Here is a 19785-nt window from a genome sequence, read left to right as displayed (position 1 = left end):
TTTAAAAAGAGGTGCTTAAATTTAAGTCCTAAAATCCATATTTGTTTATCTGTGTTAGCGTCCAACTTGAAAAGTACATAATGTGTAACAGCTTACAGGACAGTCAAAGCAATCCCTGCTTGTGATGAGAAGAAAAATTAATAAAAGGAAGGACCTGACGGAATGTAGCAACTCACACAAAGTCCTTTCACCAACTTCAACAAGATACAGAATTTAGGCACTATCTACCAGAATAAGTGACTTCCCAAGCAGTTTCAATTTTTCTTAACTAATAAACACATTTCATAACTTACAAACTGATTAATTACAGTATGCTTGGTTCAGAGCCTGGAACACATGAATGACTTTGCATGGGTTTTACTACAAATCTATTTTCAGAGTAATGCATACAAATTAAAGACATTTTACTCTGTTGTTCTACCTCTGGAAGTCGCAGAGTAATAAAGGAAATCTTTACAGGTAAAACAAAGAAACAAGTAACTGATTTGCTGTTTTTCTGAATTCATCCTCTGACCTATTCACGGCCATAAATTACATCAATTTAAAGTTAAAACACTCAAAAGAAGATCCCCACAAACTTGTCTTAACTAATGCTTAGCTGGGTTCTAAATCAACTTAAGTTAACAACACATAGAGTCTATCTAACTAAAAATATCCACAAAAACTATGGGCTAACTTGATTTGCTTACATTGCTTCTAAAATCACTCATTTAAGTTACTGGTGCAACTCTGTAGAACGCAGCCTTTAACCAGAGAGCTTGAGAAAGAATATATGTAATGTGAAGAAGCCCTATGTAGAAATCTACAAAGTACAGTACCTTCAGTATTGACTTTCTTAAGCAAGCAAGTTCAGATCCTTAAATGCTAACTTCCTTCAACAAATTAAAGACAAATGTTGTTAGAGATGGATGTTTAAGACATATCAAAAAAAAAAAAAAAAAAAAAAAAAAACAACCAAAAGGAATTATGTCTTCCTTCCTTACTTGAACTAAACTATTAACCACATTGCCAATAAAAAGGAAAAAGTACCTAGCCCCACATAAAGACTTCACCTTAATGATCACAATGGTACACTGGCTTCTTACAAAGTACTATGCAAAACTAGAATAACTCAATTTGATTTAAAATTCCTAAATTTCAAAGAGTTCAGCTATTTCCTTGCACCATGTCACCACAACCTTATCAAAGCCACTGTGATCTGCAATGTACCAGGCATAAGTGTGTTCCCCACACATGTGACTACACAGGAGCTCTAGAAAAACAGTTCAACTGTACTGACTTCAGGGTGCAAGGTACTGTATGCACAATACACACACAATCACTGTTTCATAGCTTTATGTGAAAAGGAGAGGTTTATGTTATTGCTTCTGAGTTATTGCTGCCTGTGGTGCTTCTGTTGATCAGTGATGGGAGAATTACAACAGCAATTACACATATGGCAAGAAAGTGCTCTTTCTTACATAAAAATCCAAATAAACAAAGTACTGCATATGAAAATTTGTTGTTCAAAAACAGCAAAGATGTGACAATGAAGTGACAAGAATAGGTACACAATTACAACTACAGGATGAAAGCACTCTCCATGCAACAGAGCCACTGACAATATTGTATGTAATATGCTGAAATAGCTCATGGGCAACACAAGGACTTACATACTACAAAACATTTTGCTGCTGTTGAAATTCTGTGATAGCAGCCTTCATGGTATCTCCACAAAATTGGTTTGCATTGTGACCCATTGGGAAAACACATTTTCTTTAATGCTGACAAAACCGAAGTCTGAATAGAAGTTTCTACAATGTCTGATTCTTAAAAAAAAAAAAAAAAAAAAAAAAAAAAAGAAAATCAACTTGACTTACAGAAAGTGTTAAATAGCAGCAAAGAGCTAATTATACCATACTAACTTCCTTTTGTCTAGTATAAAAGGACGTTTTCTTACTTTGCCTGGCTGAGTATAATAGCCTATGAATTATGAGATCAAAGCAGCAAACTGTATGTTTTCTAAAGTAAGAGTTTCCTTCACCAAGTTTTACACTTACTGCAGCTAAAAGAGCTGTGTGAAGGGATCAGCACTAAACCCAAAGGACAGGCTGTGCACAGCAAGAAAGAGAGCAACTCCCTCGTGCTTTCTGCAGGTCACTACCAAGGACCATGTTAGCAGATCCACACCAGACCCTTAACAGGCAGCTCTGCTGCTACCAGTAATTAGCTTGGACAGCTCTGGCTCCAGGAGTAGCAGCAAGGCTACACCATAATGAGCTCAGCTGGGATTAGCAGGACAGGGCAGGGAACCAAGAGAGCTGAGGCATTCTGCATTGCGTATGTATCACAGAGATCAAACAAGGATGGTTGGCTAGGTTATCCCCTCACCACCTCATTCCAAAAATGAAGCACGGCAGTGTGTAAAACACAGGCTAATGAAGAGCGACACCTCCAACAGATGAGAGCCACATTAATTAACACAATCCCTAGATCATGGAATACAGTTTCTGTTAGTGCTAGCAAACTTGTAACTTGTCACTGATTTAAGAGGAAAAAAAAAGAGACGATGTTTTCGTTTCTGCTTTTGGTAGAAGATGGTTTTATCTAGGAATTTTGCAAGAAATTCCTTTTATGTGGCTTGCAAGGCACAACCTTTAGAAAAAAATAGCAGCATGTTTCTTTATGTAAATACCATTTAAGAAACAAACTCACTTTTCAATCAATAGCTTTTTGTGTTCCCGTTTGAAAAAAGCTAGTTCACTCCATACAATATCAGAATCCTCCTGACAAAGCTGGCGGGGGTCTGCACACTGGTATCTGTTTTTACTGCTCGCAGTCCTGTTTGTGAGTGAAAAGAGGTTGTTTGTTTTCAAATATCTACATGTTTTAGGATTACAGTAACAAAAACATCCCTACTTTCAGAAAGCATAGATTCTAAACTGTGGCATGTAAAGAATACAAATCTGGTTGGACAAATGGGGTCATACAGTTTGTGAAACATGACATCTTAAATGTGGTATTATAGAAAAGTTTAATCAAGTAGTTTCAGACAGAAATCTTAGTATGGCAGCAGGACTCTCAACTGAGATGTGGCAGAGCAGAGGCGCTTAACGTTCATTCTGTCAACATTCCTTAAAATACTGGGAGGAGAAAGCAAAAGGTGAACCCATCACCCAATTTCTTGCAAAAAAAAATAAAAAAATGGAGAGACACCAGCTCTCCTAATGCCCCCACAAACAATCTGGAATTTCTATTAATAATCAAACTGTCGATCTACTGCCTAATAAAAAAATAAGGAAAAAGTGTACTGAACTTAAAAGAACGGAAGAAGCAAACGAAAATATTTCACAAAATTCTCTTTCAGTTTAATATTTTCAATGCGTACTAAAATGCAAAAGATAAAAAATATTAAAAACACATCCAACTTCAAACTGTCTGTAATTTAAATTTTTGTTGGGTACTGAAATTAACTCTCCGAGAACATCGTAACCTCATAAGACCCCATCATCTTCGCAGTCACACATGTCAGAGAAAGTTGTATGTACACTGACTGGTGGATCAGGTTCCATCATCTGCCGTCTAGATAAAAGACACTAATCTATGAAGAATCAGAAAGAATGGGGTCCTCCATTGCACAAAGGATCAGAAGTGCCACATAAGTACCCAGTACTGTTTTCTTAATGCACAATTCACATTACATAAGCAATATAAAGCTTTTTGAGATGTCAAAATGAAAGTGTAAGGTGTAACAATTGACAGACTGTTTTTATTTGTGTCTTGGCTACTTTACCCTGTTAGCATATCATATGACAGCTTCATAGAATCCTGTCCTGATGACAAAACTTATTAAAACCCCCTACTTCTTAAAGCGTCTTAATTATAAATGAAAAAAAATCAGATTAACAAATAAAGTTTTTTATATTACACTTTATCCAATATCTACTTTTTTCCAAATAGACTCCCATCACAACACAAGCTGCCCCCATTCATTTTGAACAGAAACTGAAGTTGTTTTTGTCCTTCTTCTTTTCCTCTCACAGTGTTTCACTATATATCAAAGTTTGAATTTACTATCTTTAGGCTGAGTTTTTGTACTTTTTCAGTTTTGATCTCTCTGTGGACCATGAATGCCTACTCAGAATTAGACACAGATATAAATGATTTCATTTCATAAGCCACTTACAAATCCAGTAAGTTTCCAGCTTGCACTGAAAATAAAATAGAGAGCTACAAGATTAAATTCTCCTTTTATTCCTAAAGATCTTTTTTTTCCTAATTTAAACAAATCTATTATATACTTGTGCTTTAACATTTCAAAAAAAAATCTTGTGCTACCAATGCATATAGCAGATTTGTACCTTACTTCATTTTCATCCAGATTGTTTTTTTCTTTTTAAAAGACAAATCATACTTAAGAAAATGCCATAGTACCACACAGTACCACAAATGTACTCAAATGGGTCAAACAATTAATTTATAAGCAACAGTTTATTATTCACAATGTCACAATTTATGTCACAATGGACATCCTGAATGGCTATCAATTGCAGCAGTTTACTATCAGTTTGCAGCAATTTCTGTGACTTGTTTTTTTTTGCTAGAGATAGATTTTAAAAGTCTGTGTCAAGCTAAATACGTATTTCGGTAGTTACTGAACGATTTTTTTCTAGTTAAAATAAATAAATAAATAAATTATTTCTAGTAAAAACCTACAGTTTAGTATATGCATATTATAGGTTAGGTTTTGCTTGCTGAAGTCCTACTAAAGCCACTAGGACATAAGGACCTTCTAACATTAGTTTCTTGAAATAGGGCCTAAAAATTGTACTTGAGCAGTGTTTGATAACTGAAGTGATAGAAATGTCATCAATAAAAGCACGTGTTTACCATAGACCTAAACTTCATGCTAAAAACTTCAAAAAAAAGAATTTCTCCATAAAATGTTCACTGTTTTGTATAGAATTTAAGGGGAAATTATACATAGAATCTTCACTATTTAAATTTTGCTGTGGTAAACTTTTCATGTTCTCTCTTTTTCCCATTCATAGATATATTACTACAGTATTTCTGTAAAATGATCAGAAATAATTGATTTTATAATCATTTAACGTCTTGCTTTTCATGCATACATTCTTTTTTCACTGTTAAAAAAAGGGATTTTAGGATTAGCTTCACTTCATGTTTGAATCATGAAATGCTTCACACACAGGCTATTACTGCTTTATTGTTAAATGAACAAAATTATTTTTTAAAAACTGTTTGAAACATAAGGGACAATTGTTCCATTATAGAAAATTATAAACATACACAGTCAGCAAATTAATCAGCTGGGGAATTAGACAAGCATAATCAGCAGGCCCTAGCTGACCTTTGTCCAGTACTCAGACTTAAAATGAGATCCTAAATAAAATAACTCAAGGTGTCAGTTCAAGACATTTTACTCTTGGTTACAACTGCATTTTTTCTCCTATAGAGGTATACCTCTATATTTTGCTCTAACACGAGATAGAGTCTTGATCACCACATAGCAGCCTCTTCCTTGAATTCAAATTCTCTTTTGAATACCTATATAATAATTTTGTTCAGATTTCTTGTGTAAGGGAAATGTTTTTAATGAGCTATGTAACTTACCTGCTATCACTCTCTTCCCATTGCTTTAATTGCTCTTTTAGTGCTCTGTAGTTGGTCTGTAACATCTGCAGCCTCTCTTTGCGTTTTTCATAGGCTGCTCTGAGCTCATCAGTTTCTTGTGTCTGTATAGCACCAAAAAGAAACAAAATTAGAGTTTGGCAAAATTTAAGAGACTTTCACATAGTTGTCACAGAACAAAATTTCCATTTAAGTTACATTAAAAGCCTAAGAAATCTAAATAGAAAGATGAAGAATCACTGTCCCTGAGGTCACATGCAAATTTACTTTTTCTTATTGCTACTTTTAAGAAAGTGTGGCAAAAAAAATACTTTTTTCGTGCTGCTGAGAAATTTTAGAAAATTGACTATCAGAGTATCAGTGTTCATCTTGTGAATGCCTTGGTTTAATACATCTAAACATAGATTGATAAAGGATTGTTGGCATTATCTTTTCCTTTGAAGCATTTTTTTTCTTTTCTTTTTGCATGGAAAATTATCTGTGCATTTTGGAGGAAACCACTGGCTACACTGAAATCTACATTATAAAAATGTCAATTTAAATGGCATTAGGATATCCTCATTTTTTATTTTTTTTTTAATATAAATATATATAGACAAACCTGCAACACCTAGACTTTGGCCTCTAGCTATGCAACGAACAAAAAAGATAAACAAAGTTTGCAATAGTTTTAATTAATCCAAATCTTCCTTTTTACAGAATGAAAAAATAAAGTATGCCTTGACTTATATAAAAAGATAACATCATACAAGTTAGAAAAAAAAATAAAATATTGTAAAATAATCATGTTTTCATAAATGACAATACTGTGCTCTGGAAAAAAAATAAATAAACAGAACATTAAGAAGATGGCATTCTACAGTATGAAGCAAGTTGAATTCTGGCATACAGTAGTAAAGAATTCACCAGACATTATCCTGTAATAAAATCTGTTCTCATTGTTGCATTTTCAGTTCAATGAGAATATTTCTTGTAGAGTGACTACAGAACAAGTTCCTTAATGCCTACATTAATCACAATACTTTATTTGTATGCATTATATGCATGCTTACATGCAAGGGGGGCTTTCAGCATTAGCCAGTGTGTAAGATACACCATCAGTCAGAGTAATAAAAATTAAATCCCACTATAAAAACATGGCAAGGGTTTCTACAGAAGAGCTAACTACAGAATACTTACACTAAGCTTGGCTTCTAAAACGCAGCCCAGTTTTCGTAATACATAAACAAAGCTGAAAAACATCAGCTAAAATTTCATATGCTATAGTACATGTAATGAGAAGATTTCTGTTAGTGACTCAAGCTACACTGAAAGCAGATTTAAGAATATAAACCAGTTCCACAGTGACCTTATCTTTAAATGCTTTTTCAAATTTTTTTTTTCTCTCCTGAACAACCTCTAAACTAGATAATACATTGATATCTAGTGTAAATGTAATGATACATTTAGATTTAATTACAAAGTACCTTCAACCTGTTTTAAGTCGCTCATATAAATAATAGAATATTTTTTAAAAAGTCACACAAATTGCAAAATGCAGATCAATTTATGACAAAGGATGTACAGACTATTACCAAGATTTGCTTGATGCTACATGAGGAAATTTTGACAAGAATACAATTACAGATGCTATGTTTTCATGTGAAGTTCACAAATCATTATTCTGACATTGATGTTGCTAGTGAAAATTGATCAAGACTGGTAAGACACTGGGAAGTATCTTTGGCATAAATCCTCAGAAGTTTATTAGTGTCAATGCCCTTTCAAGGGTGTAACCAAGTGCAGAATTTGGCCTTTCCTATTTATGAATCTACATTTTTCATTATTGCTTACCTGTTTCAAAATCTATTCCCTTACAGTTATACCCTTACCAGTTGCTCTGCTCTTGCAGAAACAGAAAGCAGACAATTGTCTAATTGCTCTCTTTTATTAAAGTACTATGGACTTCAAAACTTTTAAATAAATTTACTCTGTTATTTCTATAAGTTCAGTTAGTTCCACCTCTTTCTGACTGAATTATGTTACATTTTATAATAAATAGACTGTCTTGTGTACAGTCATCTATATAGTGACAGAAATGGGACAGAGAGATCATCTCTAGCAGTGGATCTCTGGTTATTCTCTAGCTCTCCTCTGACATTCTATAATACTTCACATCAGATAATGAAAGACAAAAGTCCAGTCTGCAAAAGAAAGTACCCAACTGCTATTTAAAGTCATCCTGTTATTTGCAGGGAGCTCAGATAAGACAAAAAATGTATATAGTTACATATATTCTAATCGTTATTTGAAAATGTTATTTCTTTAAATTACCTGTAACAACTTCTGTTAAAGTAAAAGTTTAACTAAAATGGAATCAAAAAATATACTGCTTCAATTATTTGAATACTCAGGCTGAGAAGAAGTGAGGAAGCTGACAATTACAAAAATATTTTTTTCACAACTACTGATGTGCCAATACTATAATATTAATATATTTTCTACATCTGAACACCCTCCACAGAACAGAACTACACATGAAGTCAAAACTAAGTGTAATAGTGTGCCTTCTCTCACATAAATATGTATTAAGTTGGCCCTGAAGACTTATTTATTTATTCTGGTTCTAATTCTCAGCAAAATTTTTGAACATAAAACAAAAAAAAAAAAGTTAAGAAAATTTAAAAGAAGATTCTCCTATCACTTTTCGTAAACTTCCCCCAAAGGTCAGGATATCTTCTCTAGACTATGCCAGGGATCACAGTTCTAGACACTAGAGAAGGAGATGGGACGTAAGAGAAGCAAATGTTCTTAGCTCATTGAAATATCCAGTTCCTGGCAACCAAACTTCTATTCACTCCTTAAAGACAAGCAATACACTGATGTACTTTGTGGGGACTTGCATTAGTACTAGCTTGACAATATGTCACACAAAATCCATCAAACACTCTTATTTCCTTTGACATTCTCTTCCGTCAAGAAGGGTGAAATCGAGGATTTTCAGTACACCCAGGAGTGCAGAAACGAAACAGATTATGTACCAAAATTATGGACACCAAGGATTTACATGACTGCCCTGCTTATATTAGCTACACGAATAGAAAGAGCCAACTTTGCTTGGTTAGAAATGAAGGAGGGGAGAACTGGAAAACCCTATAATGGGACTTTGCCTTTTTCTGTTCCTTTGTAATACTGACCAGGGCATCAACGGTATTTATTTAGTGTCACCAATTTTTTAGAAAAATGGATAAAAATCACAATCTCATCTTCAGAATATGCATCATCAGTATGTTTGTTTGTAGATGTTTCTTTAATTTTTCTCAGCAAGTGTATTTCAAGTAATTATATAGTCAACTCTTGGCTTGAATAGGCAATAATGTAAGTGCTATTTTCAAAAAAGCTGATCACATGCATTATTCTTTGCAGGAAGCAATGCCTGAGAGGACACTAATATACAGAAAATACACAATACCAATAGAATTATTCTGATACTAATGGTGTGACAGCTGAATTTATTGCCATGCTAGCAATGGCCTCACTGAATTCAGAATGTAATGCCACAAGTGAGACAGTCTTTAAGACTTTTAAGTCTAAATCATAGAACCACTGAATCACAGAATGGTTTGGGTTGGAAGGGACCTTAAAGACCATCCAGTTCCAACTCCCCAGCCATAAGCAGGGACACCTCCCACCAGACCATGTTACTCAAACCCCCATCCAACCTGGCCTTGAACACTTCCAGGGAGGGGACATCCACAGCTTCTCTGGGCAGCCTGTGCCAGTGCAACACCACCCTCATGGGAAATAAGTTCTTCCTTAACCTAAATCTCCCCTCTTCTAGTTTAAAGCCATTCCCCCTTGTCCTATCACTCCACCTCTGACAGAGTCCCACCCCAGCTTTCCTGTAGGCCCCCTTTAGATACCAGAAGGCCGCTATAAGGTCTCCCTGGAGCCTTCTCTTCTCCAGGCTGAACAGCCCCAACTCCCTCAGCCTGTCTTTATAGGAGAGGTGCTCCAGCCCTCTCATCATCCTCACAGCTCTCTTCTGGACTTGTTCTAACAGGTCCATGTCCTTCTTGTGCTGGGAGCCCCAGAGTTGAGCACAGGGCTCCATGTGGGGTCTCGTGAGATCAGAGTAGATGGGGAGAATCACCTCCCTTGACCCATGGGCCATGCTTCTTTTGATGCATCTTTCATGTTCATATTTTCTGTGTGTTAGGACTTTGGATTAGATTCTCTCAGGTATACAGGGTGATAAACTTCTCAATTTGTGCTAAAATAACATCCCTGCTTACCTTTTTTGTAAAATTGACCTATCACAAGAGAATAAGGAAGAAGCTCAGGAATATGCTTTGTAAGGCTCCCTGATTTTTTCACTTAACATTTACCACAACACATTCAATATAACAAATTCTGCTTTAAATTGCATGTACTTAATATATCTTTCATATTGCATGCCCCTAAACATGAGTAACAACAACAACTGAAAAAATGAAGAGAAGGTAAAAATAAATTTTAAATGATTGTAAATGTTTATGAAAATATGATTCAGCCAGAGTTTGGTTTTGTTTGACTGCCTTGAAAGAATATTCAGAGATATAATTTGAAACCAGTAGGTCATTCAAAAGGTATTATTTAAAATAAAATTTTAAAAAATCTATACAGTGGGGATAAAATAGGCAATTGTAATTTATGCTCAGTGAAGCTTTTCTACTAAGAAAGGTTTTTTTTTTTTAACTTTTATTTCTTGTTCCAGCATTTGTTAGAACAACTTCTTCTGAGGCGTAACTTTTAAGAGTACAAGGGGTAATATCTGTTCCAAGTAACTGACTTCCAAATTTAAAATACTGGTTTCACTGTACAATAAAAAATAAAAAATAAAAATCCTTGTACTTTGTGCTTCACTTTATTTCTATACAACCACATGAATTTCTTGAAATGTGTATCCTTAGAAACAAATTTTGAAAGTGTATTTAATAAGCACATATCATTGATGACATAGCTTGAAATTTAGTCTTTCATAGGACTGCAGGAGAATCAACACAACATTCTCTGCAGTAAAGGAAAAATGAAAACTAATGGAGAATGTTCTCTTATGCTAACAGTCCATAATAATATGTGCATTTTGCAGTTTTTAAATGCCTGTTTATTTTGGTATATCTTTATCTATGCAAGCTTATACCTAGAAGGTGTTTTATTTTTACTTTTTTTTAATGTTCACCTTTAGCTGTAGGGTCTTCTCTAAGTTTTCAATCTTCCTTTCAGCTATTTTAAGCTTCCTTAGCTCCTCTGACTTTCTAAAAGAGCTCTTTGGGGACAGAGACCTTGAACGTTTCACAGGTGGTTCCTGGAGAATAAAACAAGGACATGGTTGAACTAGTTGGAACACCGGATTATGAAAGACATGCAGAATTAAAGAAGTAATTTTGAATACTAATAATGAATTATAAAAAAAAAAAAAATCTGCATGGAATACCAGAGAAATAACAAGCAGAATTACCACAGCGCTACCACTAAAGGTTTCTCTGTGACTCGTTAATGAGAATATTCATTTACATTTACATTGTTTCTTTCAGAATAATGATGTCCCATTAGGGAAGACTAAAGGGTTATAGACTCAGAAATGCAAGAAACCTCATTACAAAGGAGGGGATAGAGGCTGGTCTAATTGCTCTATAAGGGTCCAAGGTTACACTTGATAGGACAACCAGAAACAAGAGGGAAAGGATTTTTTTCCCTTTGAAATAGTTTAACACACTGTGAAGTTGAAGGAACAATATGCTTGAGGAATATAAATACAACAGACAGTAGATCTTATACCATAATGACCATATGGTCATTAACTATAATGTGACTAACTAGAGACAAGAATATGTGTTTATATTATGTACAGCTTCATATAGCAATCTGGAGAAAGAATATGTGAAAGTAACACTTAAACTGGGCAGCTTTCTTGTTCATTCTATGTCATATGTCCTTATGGCAAAGAAAGAAAGACCTCATCAAATTACTTTGTGATTTTCTGAATAACTTTGGTTAAGGACAGAGAATTGCTAACATTCGCTTAGCACCTATAAAGTAAAATGCTATTACAGAAGTCAAATAAAAACTTCATACAATTGCAATTATTGTTGTTGCAAGTTGCCATTTTCTCTTTAAAATAACTGTTTTACAACAACAAGAATTCAGGTTGAAGTCTTCTTGAATACTATATATTTCAAGACTTTTATTATTCTATTACATAAATTTAATGTTAAAGATAACCTTACGTAGGAACTGGCATTTTTTTTCTCTGACCCCTATCTATAAGTATTAAATGTTTACAAGACACTGTACTTCCACTTTAAATTGCATGCATTTTAAAAAAAAAGGAGAAAACAAAAGTATCATGAAATAATAGAAAATAAAAGTATCAAATATTTAAGAATTTAAATATTGCTAAGGTGCTTGTAATTTTGGATCTCAGTTTCTTTTACTTCTGAAATAAGCCTGAATGATCAGAAAAAAAAAAAAAAAGAAAAAAAAAAAAAAGGTGCAATGCCAGGAAAGAATATTAGTACAACATACAAACTGAATGTCAAAGAGGTGTATTTTGCATATTCATGTCAGTTCCTTGATATAACAGAAGAAACTAAAAGGAAGTTTAAATGAACATTTACAAGAATATTTCCAAATTTATGGTTTTATATTGTCAGTATAACATTGTAGTGACTAAGAGTCATTCTTTTTGAAATAGTAAGACTACTAATTTTTTTTTCTAATAATTCTGATGGAGATATCCAAAAATTCTCTTCATTTAATAGATGCCAATATTAATCACTAATGCTATTTACAATGCATAAAATCAGATCAATCCCTTTCAACTGTCTGAAATGCAACACTTCAAGATCAACATATCAAAAATTTTAACCACCTTCAAAGTCCCAAATTTCTTGAATAAAGACAATGCTTGAAATAGAACTATCAGATTTCCTAGTCATTGCCATAAGTTTCCATAAGTCATATTAACTTTCCCTAAAAAATGAAGAACACTATTTTTGAAGAAATGGTAAATAAAAAGTTAAACTTTATAGTTATATATACAGAAGATTTTGAAAATATTTCTCTGAAATCAGAAATACAAGGCCAAAGTATTGCATCCTTTGTCAAAGAAGAGGACAATAAAGAGAAAGAATTGGACCAGCTGTCACCAGACTCCTAAGGGAAACTACTAGAAGGAACTCTAGAAGGAATGGAGAAAAGAGGAAAAAGTATGGAAAAAGTATGGAAAAACATGAGCTTCATAGTCTTGCTGCTTTAATCAAAGATATGATACAGTGAGTCTAACCATTTTTCTTTAATACAACACATTTTTTTTGATAGCTACCTGGGATTGTGCTGTGAATCTTTTCCACAATTGAAATACAGGGCCAAGACATGGAAAATAAAACAAAAAATCTGAGCATTGATAGACATGGGAATACTTCTCTGTGAGAATAGGTGGGATTAGGGATGTGCATTAAGAAACATGATATCCTTTTAACATGTTTTTACCTGTTTAGTGATCAGACTACAGGTCTGTGGAGAGAAGGGGCTGGGGCTGGGCTTCACAGCTGCAGATAGGTAGTCTGAAGGCAATCTTTGCTAAGAAGGCAGTTAAATTTTCCTACCAAGACAGAAAAGACTGTGTAGTAAAGTATACTGTAATTTGATTGCCTGGGGCTGCTGCAAAACTCAATTTGGAAGATGGCATCTGTAATACTCTTCTCACAACTGAAAACTTTGCTGCTGCTGTCAAGCTTAGGCATTTAATTTTTAATTCCATCCTCAAATTCCACATTCCACAAATTTAGACACATCTGTATTAAAAATGTACACAATTGTAATGTGTTAAACATTTTCTAAATGTTTAGGAGTAACAACGCTCACTTTTTTGAGAAAAGAATAGTAAGCCCAGCCAGTAAAGGGAAGCAAAAGGCTTTCCATTAAATGATCCTAGAACATGTTTACAAAACACTAAAGCAAATAGCAGACAAACAGAAACAAACACAATTTGTAATATTAGTGAATATGAAACTGTGATAGAAGATATAATGTAAAGAAATGCCTGATAAGTGGATGTGACACATACACATTAACTGATAATGGAGGTACAGGTATGTAAAAAAGTAAATATTTTTTCTTTTTAAAACAATCTGCTATTACCAGAGCAGGTACCATGTGGTACCACTGTAGGGAGAGGGTGGAAACAGTAAAGTTTTTGAATTTCTTAAATTTTGTGTTGGAGTCACAAGACAAGACAAAACAAAACAAAAAAACAAACAACAACAACAAAAAACAACAGAGAAGTTCAGCAAGAAATGCCTTGAACTTTTCTGTAGCACTCAGATCAATGTCTGCCAAGATCCAGCACTGAAGACAGTGGGCAGAAATCTTAATGTTTTTTATGACTTGAAAAAAGTGAGAAACGTTGTTGAAGCTGAGCCAGAGGCTGACAGAGTAAAAGATGCAGGGTTTTTTTAGGAGAGGAAAAATGGCAAATTCTTGATTCACTATGTATCAACAGGAACTTTATCAGTATTTCAAGTTAACTCATGCCTTTTAAGAGATCTTTTGTACCTTGAAATTATATAAATACTTAGAAGAATGCTGTAGAATGTATATCAATAAAAAACAATTATAATTCCCATGTATCATACAATGGCAAGTTTTAGATCTATTTAGTGGTATTTAAAAGCTTAGCTACAAGAAATAAAAATAAAAATAAATAAAAACCCTCAAGGGCTATATTACTGAATTGGCTAGCAAGAATATGGATGACTGATTAATCAGGTAACAGAAATCATAGCTCACAAAGGCAAGAAGTTTTAGCTCCAAAAGGAGCTCTGTGAAGATTAAGCAACTAGCTTTTAATTCTTCATAGAAAATGGCAAACAGCTATTACACTTTCAACAGAGACTGAACTGTGCGGGTTACAAATGACTGTAAGTTTGCACTTACCATGAAAATGACACTATACATGCACATTTAAGAAAGCTTTGAACCACCATATCATTTGTCTTGCAGAGCAAGTCGTTTCTATGATTCTATACCACATCAGGCATGAGATTTGGATTTCTGCAATCACGGTGTTCTACACTAGCCTATACATCAATGCGTTCTGCAGAATCAAACATAGGCATAGGTATAAAGATACATGACCCCACATCCCAATTTATCACACTAGTGCAAGTTTCTCTTTTGTCCTGAGGCCTTTTTTCTTAACACCTTTCCAATTATTTGTTTATTTTTTTTTCCCAAAATGTTTGGGAAAATGGCTTTTTAGAGAAGAAAGGAATCAAAACATTCTCTTTCTGATCAGAAGTCATTCCATGTATATTTGTTCTTTGTATCCTGGGAATACATACAAATAAGAGGAGATGAAGGGTTAAAATGACAGAGTCTTTGTGAAGCCAAAAAAAAATCATCCTGGTAAAAAATGAATTATATATCCAAAATATTCTTCCTGCTAATAACTTTTGTCCTGAGTAGTTTGTCATAAAAGGCTGAACAAGGTAATGGAAAGATAATCTACTGCAGTGGAACATCAACAAAGACAGCAATACTGATTTGTACTTTATACCTACGTTTTGTGATCCTAAAGCCAGAATGTTTCTACAGTTTTCCTTAGCATCTAGCCTATATAAAAAGAGCTTTGTCAACTTATTTCCCAAAAGTTTTAATACAGACTGCATGGACACATGAAAAAGTGTATATATCAAACGACATGTATTGAAAGAGCATTGCTGTATCTACATATTGAACAAGGAAAAGGTTCTCTACAACAGGATTTTAAAGTTGGTGCTTAGCTGTATTTAAGTTTTAGTTGCTTTACCCCCGATACAGCGATTAGTTCACAACAAAAACAGCACACTCATTTACTTTTAATGATGCTGTAGTGAGTTAACTTTGCTTAAGGGTTTAACACCCACCTAGTCACTGGCTCACTCCCCTCAGTGACAGGGAGAAAAAGAGAACGAAAATGCCCACGGGGTTAAATAAAGAAATAGAGATTGGCTACCATTCACAGTCACAGTCAAAACAAACTTGACTTGGTGAAATTTAATTTAATTTATTGCCACTTAAAATAGATTTGGCTAGTAAGAAATAAAGACAAATTTAAACAAGACTTTTTCCCCCTGCTGCTTCACAGGCTCCACTGCACTCCTTCACTCTTGAGTCCTCTGTCTCCCACCGAACAGTGCAGAAGGGAAGGGATGTAGGTGCTGCACTCACTCCCTCTGCTGTTCCTTCCTCCCCACACATTTCCCTGCTCCTTAGTGAGGCCTTCACAAGCCACAGCTCCTGTGAGGAGAAACTGCTTCAGTGTCAGATCCCCACCATGGGCTGCAGCGTGGATATCTACCATAGTGGTCCACTCCATGGGATGCAGGCAAATATCACTCCAGTGCCTGGAGCACCTGTTCCTGCTCTTTCTCTGACCTTGCTGTTCACAGAGCACTTTCTGACTTTTTTTTTTTTCTCTTCACTCCTCACTTCCTGTGCAGCATTTTGCCCTTTCTTAAATGCACTTCCCCAGAGGTGTCAGCCAAAGCTGCAGGGTCCAACCATGCCCTGTGGTGGGGCCACTGGAGCCAGCCATGTCCAGCACGGTGCAGCCTTGGCCTCGCCTCAGAGGAGGCCCCAGCAGATGCCAGCACTGCCTGGGCACCTGCACCCAGTACAGACATGCGAAAAGAAAGTCAATCATAGTAGAATATGGTGGTAAAAATACTCTGAGTTAGCTATCTAGTGAAAAGGAAAGGAAAACCGGGAAATCTGGACAGTCTGAGCAACAGTGTTTCTCTTAAATAGCCCTATGAAGTAGAGCCCAAATTTCAAAAACTGTGAGATCCACTGCTTCTTGATGGACATCAAACATTAAACTTCAAGTGCTCTAATACAAATGTTCTAAAACACAGCTTTTCCCAAAAATAACATGCAGTGCAGAATGTTCAGACAGAACAAGTCATACAGTTTTCAAAGGAAACAATATGAGATGCTAAGCAGAAGGAATACATGAGTTTTCCAAGGCAGTAAATCAATGGTCCACTCCTGCAGACTAGTTATATCACAGAAGCATGCTCCTATTTGCTTCCTTCCTACAGAAATCTGTTTCAAGTTTTCCATATTTCAAATTTCCATATTCATATCACAATCAAACAGAAAATTTACATGGGAAAGAGACTGAACACACTCACAAATATAATGACTTAGGTTTATTTCATAAGTCAATTTAAGCCACAGAATTGTTTACAGATTTTTTCATTAGCTTCAGTTTGCAAATGTTACCTGGTGCCTAAACTTAGTGGCAAGTTATCACGGAAGAGGCAGACCAGCACTATGTAGAGTTAAAAAAACAGTTGAAAGTATGCACTTCAAAAGTACATCATTGCTGTTCTTCATAGAAAAAATAAGTTACTATGTCATATTTTAAAAATAGAATTTTGAAAATTAAAATCTGTTTCATTTATAAAATCTTAATAACTGTTTATATTCCTCCCATTTATCTTCTAGGGAATTATGGTCATTCTAGTAAACACAACAAAATAGTTGATAAATATTCATTTTAAGAAACCTACAAAGAATTTAGCTTTCAAATATTTCATTTAATTAAGAACCCCTTATTCAGTATTTAATAAGGTAAAACTTTCTACTCCCAACAGCTATTTTAACAAGTCTTTGGCAGATAACACAAAAACCATTCAAACAAGCTTCCAGAATTATAAACAGCATCAACAGATATTAAAATTATTATCTGGACCCTTGAGCAAAAATGTTTGGCTTTACCAGCCTTACTTAGACACAAATACACAAGACAATACACTATCCTACCTTATGCTTTCTTCCAGTCCTTATATTGTTGTTTTCCAGAGTTTCCGTAGTATACAAATTATGCTCTGCTAAGCTAAGACTTGTTTTTTTCAATTTTTCCTGTAAAAGCTCAATTTCAGATTTTTGCATGGTGATAAGACACTCTAGCTCACCTAAGGAAGGCTGTTGAAATACCTAGAAAATGATAGTACAGGTAGGTTATATTAGTAACAATAAAATCAGAGGCATAACAAATACATAAAACTGCCCAGAGAAACATCTTACCGATATTACAGGAAATGTGAGACTGGTAAATAACTCTGCCTTTGAAGATACATTATGAATTCAAAATCAAAACTCGATTGCTAAGTGTTAACATTTTCAAAACAACAATATCATATTTTATAAATTCAAATTTGCACTCCTAAAAGCAGTTCCTTTATCTGGACATTTCTTCTGCAGCAACTTGTACTACTATACTATTGCATTTCAAAATCTCAAGACAATGTTTACTCCTAGACTCGTTTCCAGTTAAATGTCCATTTGATAGGTATAACCGGCCCTATCAAATGGGTAAAAAATAATTCTGCCAGCATATTCTGTCAGTACGGATATTCTTAATTAGAAACTGCCTCAGAAAGATACCTTTTTAACATAAATCAACACAACCTGAATCCATGATGCCCATATACTTAGCACAAGTGTTGTGGTCAAACTGAAAACTTACAGAAAATATCAATATCAATCCTAGATCACAGTGTTATTCAAGCCACATATGTAATTTCATGAAGCCATTAAATTCCAGGACTCTACCCAGTTATCAATCAGTTCATATTAATTCGATGGCATGATGCAATACTGCCATACACTGCTCACCTTCAGCATGAGGTGAAGCCTTTTCAGACCAACAGGTATTTTCATTGGTATCAGATATCTTTAAAGCACAACCCCAATGTCTAATAGAGGACTCCATGTGTGTATAAATGACTAAGAGTGGTTGAGTTACCACGCTTGACAAATTATTTATTGTCAGCTGAGTTTTCATTACTGCCTGTGATCACACCCCACTCCATCACAACCACAAGGCAAAACATTGTTAGTTTAGCACGGACAACATTAATCTGTCTGTTGTAGTCTATGGCAATCACAAATGGAAATGTATTAGCTCCAAACTCCTTCACAGTGCTTTAAGGCTGGTGACAGACATTCACCTTGCAAACAGCTGTGCCAGACAAAGATAATATAATTCCCAGATGGTCAACACAACCAGGCAGCTGGAGGTTACCACCCCAACACTTGTGCTGAAAAGGATGATGTAAAGCCCCTCCCTACTTTATTATAGGAATAGAAGGGCATATGAGTTTAAAAAGCCAATGTAACTGTCTTGAGCCAACCCAGCTGACCTTGTATTGCACTGACTAGGGCAAACTCATGAAAACACTGTTGCCAGCTGTGTTCTCATCAAAGACAATCAGCTATGAACCACTAAAATCTTCAGTCAACAAAGCTCAATCCAGAAGAAAATTTCCTTGAGACTGACTAGAAGTTTTATTTTATACTTTCCAAGTAAACGGGTTCTGACAACCTGATTTGGTGGCAATGTTTTGAACATATCCAGAAGACAAATACTCATTTCACTTGAGAAGAAAATATTAGGTAAAATTATCATCTTTTCCTATTCTTTCAAATACTGGAATGCCCTAAGTAACACAAAGGAGGTAGGTAAAATGAAAAGATCTGAAAAGGCAATGTAAAAAAGGTTAAGCAAAGCAAATGATTTCAAAATTCAGGCCAATTGAAGAAGAAATGGCAAGGTCCAAATTTGATTAAAATCACACTGCTAGCAAACAAACGCTCTAGTAAGCTTAGCATTTGACAGAAACAGAGTAATAGACATAGCTATTTGATTTCCTGCTATGCAGAATATGAAACTTTTCATAAACATAACTTTTCATAAACTCAGTTTCCACAAATAAATCCCAAATTAGAATTACCAAGCACTTTTGTCAACAAAAGTATAACCCCTTATACAGCAAACAAGCATAGGAAAGTTGTCAAAGAATAAAAGTTGTCCATGTTTTGATGACTGTTCTTTAAATAATTTCTGTTACTTATTTTGCCTAATTTAGGCCATATGGAGTTGCAAACAGATGTAATTTCCATCAATGATCGGCACAAGACCAGTCTATATCAAAAAGAAAAGTCTACACAGAAGGGGGAAAAAAGGAAAACGATAACATGAGTAGACAAGCTGTGCATTGGAAAGAACACTTAAAAGAAAACTGTGTTTTAGTTCATTTGAACCAAAAATTTGGTACTGGAAACAACCTAAAGGACAGAAAT

The 19785-nt window shown here is 34.7% G+C and overlaps 1 protein-coding gene across 1 annotated transcript in view; it reads right to left on the bottom strand.

Annotated features, from left to right (window-relative positions):
* Nucleotides 1-19785, bottom strand: part of CNTLN (centlein) — a 192433-nt gene that overhangs the window by 86993 nt on the left and 85655 nt on the right. The window contains exons 9-12 of the mRNA XM_032206274.1: nucleotides 17464-17637; nucleotides 10832-10957; nucleotides 5614-5735; nucleotides 2695-2820 (exon numbers count right to left, since the gene is read on the bottom strand). Coding sequence (XP_032062165.1) covers nucleotides 2695-2820; nucleotides 5614-5735; nucleotides 10832-10957; nucleotides 17464-17637 — 548 coding nt within the window. The remainder of the gene's footprint in view (nucleotides 1-2694; nucleotides 2821-5613; nucleotides 5736-10831; nucleotides 10958-17463; nucleotides 17638-19785) is intronic.

This window comes from Aythya fuligula, chromosome Z, assembly GCF_009819795.1.
Source record: "Aythya fuligula isolate bAytFul2 chromosome Z, bAytFul2.pri, whole genome shotgun sequence".
NCBI lineage: Eukaryota > Metazoa > Chordata > Aves > Anseriformes > Anatidae > Aythya > Aythya fuligula.
The sequence above is the reverse complement of the archived record's forward strand: the minus strand, read 5'-3'. Positions and strand labels throughout refer to the sequence as shown.